This window comes from Rhagoletis zephyria, unplaced genomic scaffold (assembly GCF_001687245.7).
Source record: "Rhagoletis zephyria isolate East Lansing unplaced genomic scaffold, Rhagoletis_zephyria_1.1 Rzeph_scaffold_08056, whole genome shotgun sequence".
Lineage (NCBI taxonomy): Eukaryota > Metazoa > Arthropoda > Insecta > Diptera > Tephritidae > Rhagoletis > Rhagoletis zephyria.
The window spans coordinates 12,826-23,882 of NW_016165137.1; the positions used below are offsets into that span (position 1 = coordinate 12,826).

An 11,057-nucleotide genomic window follows, 5' to 3' on the forward strand; every position below is an offset into this window, starting at 1 on the left:
ATAAGAACCCATAGTAATTTATTCTGCCTACATTGCGATATTCGGACGCTTAAATATTAAATAGTTACCTAATTCTATCATTTTTCATCATGGACATTGAGACACATTGTGCGTATCCATTCGGGACTCACCATTCCCTTCATCCACTTTGTAACCTGCGCAGTCCCAGGAAGCTCGGCACAGTAAACCCAAAACTACTTACATTTTCCATATCTCTCTTTTCTTGCGATTAGTCTCTCATACCACCAGTTAACGTGAAATACAATGATTATTTCCTAACCAAGCCGATCTAGGCACACTACCCTTTCCAGGATAAATATGCGGTGTGCATTTAAATCATCCAGTTGAGGTATCTTCAACTCCTTTGGTATTTCCACGCACATACATATAATAATAATAATAATCTTATATTTGCCTAAGATAGGTAATATGCGTTTATATTGAAGACCATACGTAGGTGCTCGCTTTTATGCTCGCTAGAGATTTCTCTACTCTTGGCCAATACCAAGACAACCTATCTTTTCGAAGATATTTCCCTCAGACACTATTTCTAACTTACCTGCAATTTCCAACCCATACCATCGTTCAAATTCCAAAAATCTTTAATTATTTGCTGCAAATATACTACAATTTTTATTTCAAATATTCACTTTACATTCATAGCTTATAATTTTCATAATCAATCATTTCCATATCTAATATCTCTGCGCTCATTCACGATCTTCTACGAGCATACGTATTACATAGCCGCCAATATTTACCCCGTCTTTGAAAAATGTTATTACTGTTTTAATAACGCCACGCGGTATTTGATTTGGCCAAGAATCGGTGTCGTACTCTATATTTTTTATGAAGTATTCACCTTTCGGTATAGGACAAAGACCCTCCTCAGGCACAAAAGGGAAATTGGTGTGTTTCCCCTGAATAACCGACGGCTGCACCTGTTTGGTGTACAAATACCGAAGACCCTCACAAACGCCGGTGCGCGGTACACCCATAGGCAACAGCCTGAACTGATCATCGCCCAGTGGGGAGGTGAACACCTCTACTTGAAATGTATAGTGTTCGCTGGTCATGTCTTCGTCGACTGACATGGTGCCATTAAGTAGGCGCTGTCGTCCAACGAGTTTCAATTCACAATGATAGATGCTATCCACGTCACCATTAAAACATTCAACTGCTTCATTTTTCACAGTATACGCTTGCTCAGCCTAGAATTATTTCTAGTAAAATATATGTAGTTTCATTCAGAGAACTCATCAAGTTTTACCTTTGATAATCCACTCAGCGCACAAAGGACGACAATTGCGAACGCAGAGTACTTCATGCCGAGAGAAGTGTGTTGGCGATGGTATCGGGAATTTTTATAAAAATTGTTTTCACCAAATTTTTTGAAATAATGGCAATCGTTGTTTTGTTCGGCTGGTATTTATAAGTTGATATCTATTGTAAGCGACCAACTAAAATCTTTGATAGTGCAAATATATGAAAATTGCGTTTACATTTGCGAAATTATTTTAATTGAATTGCAAATATATATTTAGAATACATGGTATTTTGACTATCATTCATCTCAGCTTTTTGTTTGAACAATCGCGTGCCAAAACATTTGCAACAGAGGAGTGCACGAAGAAAGTTGGAAAAATTATTATTGCATTTAAATAATGCGGTAGATAAGAGCGAAAATCAACTAGGACGCAAAAAAAACCTCAAAATCTGGGCTTATGGGCAAAAACCATGTTACGGGTTCTCATAGTCTTTTCCCCATTTAAAATTTCTTGACCGACCTTCCATTTTAAGGATACCCTATTCTGGGTGGCTAGATCATCGAAATCGATACTCTCCTCTCTCAATAAATGAATTACTTGCACAAAGACATAAAGTCAGCTGATGAATTTAGTTCTGTTGCTGAACAGTTTTAGATCACGACACTTAACAATCTCCTGCCTTTCGTGACTCGGCGCAAAAATTTAAAATATTGGTTGCGTACGTCATGCGGACTGCGGCTCTCGTGCGGATGGGCGGGAATGGAGGGTAATACCGTTGATATTAGACCTTATTAAACCTTTAATTTCGCTCAGACATTTATTTTAACAATATTTTCCACTTTTTTGAAAACTGTTTAGGCCGGGACATGAAAACTTTAGTGGACCATAAAATAATAATACAAGCTAACTTTTCCTAATCCATCAAGTGTTTTATTACTGCATATGTATACTTCCCGAAAATATTACCAAAGTCCGGGCTGGTTTGAGTAGTCATAAAATTATCGCAAAGTGTAATAATTGAAATGGGTCAATCTTTGTCTGGCCAAAGCTGGACAGTATCATAGAATATGCTCTGAAGTTGCATCACCTTCAAGGCAGATTCGGCATTCCAACTCTGGGATCATACCTACCTAAATATTCGGTGCAAGTGGAATCGCAATCGCTGTGATCAGTCAGGAACACAGAAAGTAGCCTGATGTTCTATTTTCTAAAATAATATCCTTTATGCTGAAGGGAAGCCGAAGAGCCTGACCTACCTATAGCCCCCCACCGCCCATAGTACTTAAGTACTGCGTTCAGAGTGTACCCACTCAATAAGTATGGCTCTCGAAGAGAACCAACTAAAATCACAAAATAGCTCTGGTCCCGAAACGGCAGTTATTGATCCTTCTCTTTCCATCTCGTCGCCGACGTCATTGCCTTCGATTCCACACTAGCACACAGTGTAACCGTGTTTTTCCTGGATAAAAATGTGGAGAGCAGCCCATTCTAGATGCCCCTGAGATAGTGATGGCGAAAAATGTTATAATCGATTAATCGGTTAATTGAGAAATCGAAAGGAAATTAATCGTAGGAAATTAATCTATTAATCGGTCATTTTGAATTAAATTGAAAACTTATAAAAACCATAGGCGGCTGCTGTGGTATAGTGGTAGGCAGTGCGCGCTTCCTGTGTCTGTTATATATATATATATATATGGAAAGTGTCCTGGTCGACGGGTTCCGACTTATGGCAGCCCAAGGTTAGAGCGCCATGTTTTAATTACGAAATTTTGATATATGTATACGTTATCGCTTGAGTAAAGTAATAGAATTTTGATGGTCTATTTTATTTAATTTCAAAAAGTAAGCGGTTAATCGAAAGAAAGGAAAATTTCGATACAATCAAATCGTTAACCGAAAGTAAATAACAGATTATAATCGGTTATACGATTATTTGTGCCATCACTACCTGGACAGCGTCCGGATTCCTCATACCTCCAATTAGCAATGCCACTTCATTTTCAATACAATTTCATAAAAATTTTAATAGATACAAATGTTTTTGCTGCGCACATACTCATATTAATATAATGTTTATTTAAAATATTTACTTTACACCGAATAGCTAATAATTTTCAAAATCGAAGTTAATGTTCTTTCTGAACTCTAGTATCTCGTGTGCTTCATTCACGATCTTCGACACGCACAGTTATTGAACCGCCACCAACATCTACCTCATCTTTGAAAAAGGTTATCACTGCTTTTACAAGACCACGCGGTAATTGATTTGGCCAAGCGTCTGTGCTAAGCAGCAAATTCTTACACCAGTATTCACCNCCACGCGGTAATTGATTTGGCCAAGCGTCTGTGTTAAGCAGCAAATTCTTACACCAGTATTCACCTTTTGGGAAGGGGCAAAGACCCTCCTTGGGCATAGAGGGCAGATTGGTATTTTCCTCCTGAATAAACGACGGCTGCAGAAATTCGCCGTAATATGCTTTAAAACCCTCACAAATGGCGGTGCGCGGCACACCCAAAGGCAATCGCTTGAACTGATTATCGCCGGGTGGTGCGTTAAATATCTCTATTTGGTATTTAAAGTGATCGCTAGCCATATCCTCGCCGAATGTCATTGTGCCATTGAGTAGGCGTTTTCGCCCAACGAGTTTCATTTCACAATTAAAGAGGGTCTCCGTCAAGCCATTGAAATATTCGGCGTCTTCCATTTTCACAGTATATGGTTGCTCAGCCTAGAATTGTTTTTTTAGTAAATCATAGTTTTGTTCAGAGAATTCTTCAAGATTTACCTTTGATAGGACACTCAGGTAACAAAGGACGACAATTACGAACGCAGAGTACTTCATGCCGGGGAAAGTGCTTTAGCGACGTTACTGGAAAATTTTATTAATTGATAATTCACCAGATTTTGAGACACAATGGCAATCATTGACTTGTTGGCCTGGTATTTATAGATTAATTTTAAAAGTGAAAAACTAAAATCATTGATAGCGCAGAAACATGAAAATCGCGTTACCATTTACGGAGTTATTTTAATTGACTTGCAAATATATATTTATGATACAACTTGTTTTGACTATCATTCATCTGTGCTTTTTTGATTAAAAGACAAATTGGAAAAAATTCGCTTGTTTGAAGAATCGCGTGCTAGACCAAACTCAGCGGCGGACGAAAAATGTTGGCAAAATTATTATTAAAGTCAGTAACCATTACGAGGTTGGTAAAACTTTAATGAGCTTACATTTCAAGCGAAATTTTCGCATAGGATGTATTTGGTTCCTCTTCTAGTCATATTTCTTCTTAATAATAAAAGCCTCTCGATTCTGATATTAAGTGGCACGGCGTGGGTTCCTAAAGGACCATAGGAGATTTAAAATTTCCTAATAGAAGTATTTATGTGAAGGTGTGTATGTGTAGATGTGCAAGAACATGTGCGTTCCTGCAAAAAATGCGACTAATCTGGATGACTCCGGGGGCAATCGCAAAGGAACATGCGACTTATACTAATTTTAATCTCTTTATATGGAATAAACTGTTCGCTTTTGTTCGAGCATGTCCTATGAAGTGGCTAGTCACTTTTAAAAAAATAAAAATAAAAATTAAAATTTGCGATTCGAACCGGGTTTCTCAGTTTTGTTAAACGAATACTCTCTCTATGTGCCAACGCCGCACATGTAATTTCATTGACTAAGTGCGTATATATCATTAAATCGTTAATATTTAAGTACCCGTTAGCGATGAGTCTGGGACTAATTGATCTCCAATTATACCCGCAAGGGATGAGTCGAGACTAATTGATCTCCAACTGTACCCGTATGAGACTAGTTGCGACTAATTAATGCACAATTGTAACCGATTGATATTAATCTAGGAATACTCTCATTAGAGATTAGTCGCACAATTTTTTGCAGGGTTTAACTAACCACAAGAATGCTACATAAAAAGTACTAAGCTATTACGTGAAGGCATTCGGACGAAGTTTTTAGCCTTCCATCGACTTAAGATTGCTAAATGCAAAGACATCTATATTGATGACTTGAAGTCTTCTGATGAAATTGACAGTGCCATGCAAGAAATCGTTCTTATACAGTTGAAACCCAAGTTTGCTGCAAATCGTATCCCAATCTTGTGAAGGCACGAATATTTTCCTTTATCCCCATCACCACAAACTTATTGTACAAATTTTCAATAGAAGTTCGCTGTATTGTACCAATCCACAGTGGTTGCATTTATATGAGGAGAGCGGCCAAAAATACTTTTAATGGACATGTCGCGATACAATTTTTACCCTAAGGTCTGTTAAGAGTAAAAACTGTAATATCTTAAAGTGGGCCGGGTTGGACACGCCCACATACAGTCATGTGAAAAATAATAGGGAGACGACATTGTGACCTGTTTCGGCTATTTTTGTTTTTTTTTGTTTGTTTAATGTTTATTTTTTTTTATAAAAATACAACTCGCTATCTAACAAAACCACATAAGTCCAAATTTCAAACATTGTAAAAAGTATAAAAATTCAACAGAATTATAAAACAACACAAACCTTTTTAATAAGAACTTTTAGATAAAATCTAGGTGTGCAGTTTTATAGGCCATTAAATTCTAGCTTAAGAAATTGCAAGTTTGAAGTGGCTAAAAATTTGCGTTGATTGTTGATACTTTTTTTTGGCGGATGGTTTTACTATTTGTTTCCATAAAAAAAAAAATTGTCAAACATACTTTAAATGGAAGAAAATGCGTGACGTCAGAAAAAAACTTATCAAAAATCAGAGCGATTTCTAAGCCACTTAAAACTTGCACTTTCTTGAGCTAGAATTCAGTGCGCTAAAAACTGCGTACATAACTTTGTTCTAAAATTTCTTATTTAAAAAGTGTGATGTTGCTTTAAAATTTTGTTGAATTCTTCTATTTTTTTTAATAAACATTAAACAAACAAAAAAAAAAACAAAAATAGCCGAAACTGGTCACAATGTCGTGTCCCTATTATTTTTCACATGACTGTATGTGGGCGTGTCCAACCCCGCCCACTTTTACATATTAGAGTTTTTACTCTTAACAGACCTTGGGTAAAAATTTTACCCCCATATGTTCGCCGACGATTAGTCTTTTTGAAGACTCAACAAAGTTTATTTTCGGGCGCCACGATTCGCATTGGTGGAAACTGTTGGTTGTCATTTTAATTAAATAATTTCTTTCTTTTCGAGCCAATTATAATGATTTTTCAAAACTGCTGATTTTTGGCGTTTGAATCTTTGCCAAAACAATGCAAATTTTTTACAAACGTAATTAATACATGTTTGCAACTCATACCGATCTGGCTCAAAACCCTCATATTCAATATCTTTCGCTATTGCACCCAGCAAATTTTACACTGAATACTTTTATAATCTTAAAATATAAACAAACAATATGTAAATAAAAATATTGAGGGCCGATAGGGGAAACACACTTAAAACATTGCCTAAATACTTGAAAGACGAACCAAGAAACACACAAAATCCTACTAAATGAAAAATTGATGACATGTTTGTTGCTTTTTTAAGAAACAACCGTTAGAATGAAAACAAAAAATATATGACAACATGAAGTTTGGACAAAAAACTGATTGCAAAGCCTATTTTTATTCAAATATTTGTACATAAATTTTTTTAATTTTGGCCTATGGCAGCAACCACTGTGCCATCGTGTGACTATAAAAAAAATTTTTGTCCCGATTTCTTTGTTTTTGCCCAATAAAAGTGTACAAATGTACCAGTCGTGTGGCACGGCCAATAAAAAGTTATTTTCAAAGGTACAAAATGGCCTATAACAAACGATCTACAAAGGACAAAAAGCTTTGAGAAAGTAGAGAAAAATGTCAGCATGGAAATCCAACGCAGAATCACTCTTGCCAACAAGTTCTACTTTGGACTGAGTAGGCAATTCAGAAGTAAAGTCCTCTCTCGAAGTACGAAAACCACAGACGATGGAACGATGAGCTGTATGAGCTTTACAGCGACATGGACATAATGCAGCTAATTAAAATACAGCGGTTCCGCTGGCTTTGCCACGCCGTTCGAATGGACACCGAAGCTCCAGCTCTGAAACTATTCAACTCGGAACCCGCTGGTGGTAGCAGAAGAAGAGGGAGGCCCCCACTGAGATGGAATNATGGAACGATGAGCTGTATGAGCTTTACAGCGACATGGACATAATGCAGCTAATTAAAATACAGCGGTTCCGCTGGCTTTGCCACGCCGTTCGAATGGACACCGAAGCTCCAGCTCTGAAACTATTCAACTCGGAACCCGCTGGTGGTAGCAGAAGAAGAGGGAGGCCCCCACTGAGATGGAATGGCCAGGTAGAGAAGGACTTGGCTTCACTTGGCATTTCCAATTGGCGTCCATTGGCACTGAAGAGAAACGGCTGGCGTGGTTTGTTGAACTCGGCCAAAATCACTTAGGGGCGGTTACAGCGCCAAATAGTAAGAAAAGATCAACGAAATAACTAAGATTTTCTCTTAGCGTTGAATTTCATTGATCTAACGCACTTCTGCCACATATGCCACAGAAGGCCTCTCCTGAACTTCTTCTATTTAACTAAAAGTCCGGTAACATGACGGAGGTGAAGGTCTCGGGATAGCCAAACGAATATTACTTTTTTTCACGAGGTTGTGTATCTTCAACTGCTTTGGCATTTTCTCCATATTTTAGAGTTAATAGACTAATTTTCCTTCAAGCCCAGAAAAGAGATTAGATTTCAGCTCAAGTGTGAACCAGATATGTACCATCTGGTCTATGCTTTAAGTAGGTGCGTATTCCCACGATTCCGGCCTTTTTAAGTCCCAAAAATCCCGCGATTATTTGCCGAGATTGCCACAGTGGAAGTAATAATAGAAACGCTTTATGTTGATCAGTTATGACTATATCGTATGTCTTCTGTTTATTTAATATTTAACTTTTTTTTCATAAATGTGTAGCTCAATATACATACATACATACATATGATACCTTGCGGCAGGCAACTTTGCACACAAAAATAACACAGGCCGACAGCATCTCGGACCCAGAAACCGGACTATATATTTTCAAAGGATTTTGATGCGCTGAATCTGAATCTGGCCTCAGAATTGCTCTATCAGCTCTGGTTTTCGAGATATCCTAACCTAAAAATGCAAAAAGCACCTTTTTTGCCCATATTTGAGGTTATGTAGCCTTGCAGATGTTTTCTTTCACCAAACTAATAGGCTGGCATGTCTAAGTACAAGTTTCAAATGGCGTTTTGTTTGCTGAAATATCATTTTTTTCGCTGAGATATCGCATTTTGAAATTTTCATGTTTCTAAATTTTCCTACACCTGAAAATCGATTGAGATAACGTAGACATGATAAAGTCGATTACTAATTTTCTCGAATTGAGTCTTATTTTCNGATATAGTCGATTACTAATTTTCTCGAATTGAGTCTTATTTTTCTTAAAAATTTGTCTCACACCATAAATGTGCTAACTCAACAAACCCCTACACTATCTTACCCACTGGTACCGAGTCACACACAGCCCTAACCCCTAGAAACCACCCCTACCATACCGCAAGCAGGCTACCCCACTTAGTGCCAAAAAACTAAGGGCCAAATATAGTGAAATCGCGTTCTTAATTTTTCCCTCTTACGTCAGGGTTTTTTTTAAATAACTTTAAAATTTGAAAGATATGAGTCATTAAAAAAATGATTTAAAAATTTCTGTGCAATATTCCTAAAAAAAAACAGTATGGGTATCAAATGAAAGAGAAGATTCTGTAGAGTTTAAACACACTACATTTGTTGGTGCGTTATGGACGGGTAGGTATTGAAAATATCCTTTTATAATTTTATCCTTGAATATCATTGAAATTTTGCAATTATTATTTTTTTTAATTGTATGTTAAGGACTGACTTTATTAGCTTAAAAAAATGTAATTAATTAAAGGTGCATTTTCAGTTCCTATTCGTCCTTGTGAACCCAAAAAAAAATTATTTGATTTGGTAGATACCCACATTTTTGTTTTACATTGCACTGATTTTTTTTAATTCATTTTGGAATTAATCATATCTTTGAAACTATAAAGTCTTTTTGAAAAAATCATTACGTCAGAAAAATGCCAATTTATGTATATGCAGTTAAGTGTGTGTGATATGAGGTAAACTTTAATAAAAATAAATTAAATTTTGAATAAAAAAAAGAATATAAACAAAACTGGTCGAATCAAGGCGCCTTTTTATCTCTGCCACTAGTACTATGAACTTCTGTCAGCCAGAAAATAAATTTTTGGGGCTTCCCTATTCTTAATACTCTGGTTAATGAGATCATGTCAAGGCATCTTAGCCTTTCGCAAATAATTCTGTTAGCAACTTTTCAACCGATTCTGGCCATTTTTCGCAAAACCAGTTACCTAAGTTTCGAACTGTCGGTATATTTTCAGTGATCTATTGACGCAAATTCGTCTGTGCGAGCGTCAAAAAGTTCTGAATTCTTCATATCTTCATTTCTACTTAATTTTCATTCCTTAAAAATTTTACTTATTTGTTGCATGCATATTACAATTTTAATTTAATTTGAAATATCACTTAACATTCAATAGCTAACAATATTCACAATTAATGTCAAAGATACCTTCGAACTCCACTAGCTTCGGCGCTTATTCACGATCTACGACACGCATATACAAAGCACCCCTTCCGACGTCTACCCCGTCCTTGAAAATGGTTAACACTGCTTTTAAAAGGCCACGCGGTATTTGATTTGGCCAAGAATCCGTATCGAACTTCATATTCTTTATGAAGTATTTACCTTTCGGTATGGGACAAAGACCTTCCTCAGGAATAAATGGGAAATTGGTATTTTCCCCCTCGATTAACGACGGCTGTACCACTTTGGTGTACAAATCTCTCATACCCTCGCAAACGCCGAGGCGCGGTACACCCATTGGCAACAGCTTGTACTGGCCATCGCCCAGTGGTGAGGAGAATAGATCTACTTGAAATGTATAGTGATCGCTGGCTATGTCATCGTTAATTGAAAAGGTGCCATTAAGTAGACGTTGTCGCCCAACGAGTTTAAAATCACATTCATAGAGGGTCTCCCTCAAGCCCTTTAAACATTCGGAGGCTTCATTTTTCACATTATATGGTTGCTCAGCCTAAAATTATTTCTAGTAAATCATTGTTCTCTGAGAATTCTTCAATATGTATTTACCTTTGATAATCCACTCAGGGAACAAAGGATGACAATTGCGAACGCAGAGCACTTCATGCCGACTTTATTTGCAATTTGTATAAATAGACTTTTCACCGGATTTTCCGGAAAAATGGGAATCACTGTTTTGTTCGCCTGGTATTTATAGGTTAATTTTATAAATGAAAAACTAAAATCATTGATAGCACAAAAACATGAAACTCGCGTTATCATTTACGGAGATATTCTAATTGAATTGCAAATATATATTTATGATACAACTTTTTTTTCACTATCATTCATCTCGGCTCTATTGAGTATGTACCAATTGGAAAAAAATACCTTTGCTGCAAGACCATAGGAAACTAGTTCTCAGGAGCGGACGAAAAAAATTTGAAAACTATTAAATATTGCCATTAAGAGTGTAAAAAATCTTTAAGGAGTTTCCATTACAATATACACATTTTCTTCTTCATTCAACTACAAAAACCGCTACGTGGTAAACAGGGGTGGTTTTACGTCTATATCAAACATTTTCGATAGAATGTTCAGTTAGATAAACTTTAGATAATGAAATAAACTTATATAGTCATATGTGGAC

At 36.6% G+C, this 11,057-nt stretch overlaps 3 protein-coding genes and 1 pseudogene across 3 annotated transcripts; all 4 read right to left on the reverse strand.

The window, feature by feature from the left end:
* The window catches only part of LOC108374721 (uncharacterized), a 3,835-nt pseudogene extending 3,174 nt beyond the window's left edge, over positions 1-661 (reverse strand).
* Positions 662-710: 49 nt separating this feature from the next.
* Positions 711-1,327, reverse strand: LOC108374724 (uncharacterized). The gene is made up of 2 exons (XM_017630720.1): positions 1,271-1,327; positions 711-1,211 (listed from the first exon to the last, which is right to left on the reverse strand). Exons 1-2 carry the CDS (start codon positions 1,325-1,327, stop codon positions 711-713), a joined length of 558 nt encoding a protein of 185 aa, XP_017486209.1.
* Positions 1,328-3,433: 2,106 nt separating this feature from the next.
* On the reverse strand, positions 3,434-4,173 carry LOC108374722 (uncharacterized). Its single transcript, XM_017630717.1, has 2 exons — positions 4,058-4,173; positions 3,434-4,000 (listed from the first exon to the last, which is right to left on the reverse strand). Exons 1-2 carry the CDS (start codon positions 4,112-4,114, stop codon positions 3,434-3,436), a joined length of 624 nt encoding a protein of 207 aa, XP_017486206.1. The 5' UTR covers positions 4,115-4,173.
* A 5,747-nt stretch (positions 4,174-9,920) lies between these two features.
* Positions 9,921-10,534, reverse strand: LOC108374723 (uncharacterized). Its single transcript, XM_017630719.1, has 2 exons — positions 10,478-10,534; positions 9,921-10,421 (listed from the first exon to the last, which is right to left on the reverse strand). The coding sequence occupies exons 1-2, from the start codon at positions 10,532-10,534 to the stop codon at positions 9,921-9,923; spliced, it is 558 nt and encodes a 185-aa protein (XP_017486208.1).
* Positions 10,535-11,057: the final 523 nt, after the last annotated feature.

What these genes read in the sequence shown, in the direction of transcription:
- LOC108374724 (XM_017630720.1), bottom strand. Translation starts at nt 1,327, where the DNA reads ATGAAGTACTCTGCGTTCGCAATTGTCGTCCTTTGTGCGCTGAGTGGA. An exon ending in CGCTGAGTGGATTATCAAAG is followed by an intron (nt 1,212 to 1,270) that starts GTAAAACTTGAT and finishes AAATAATTCTAG; the next exon opens with GCTGAGCAAGCGTATACTGT.
- LOC108374723 (XM_017630719.1), bottom strand. Translation starts at nt 10,534, where the DNA reads ATGAAGTGCTCTGCGTTCGCAATTGTCATCCTTTGTTCCCTGAGTGGA. An exon ending in CCCTGAGTGGATTATCAAAG is followed by an intron (nt 10,422 to 10,477) that starts GTAAATACATAT and finishes AAATAATTTTAG; the next exon opens with GCTGAGCAACCATATAATGT.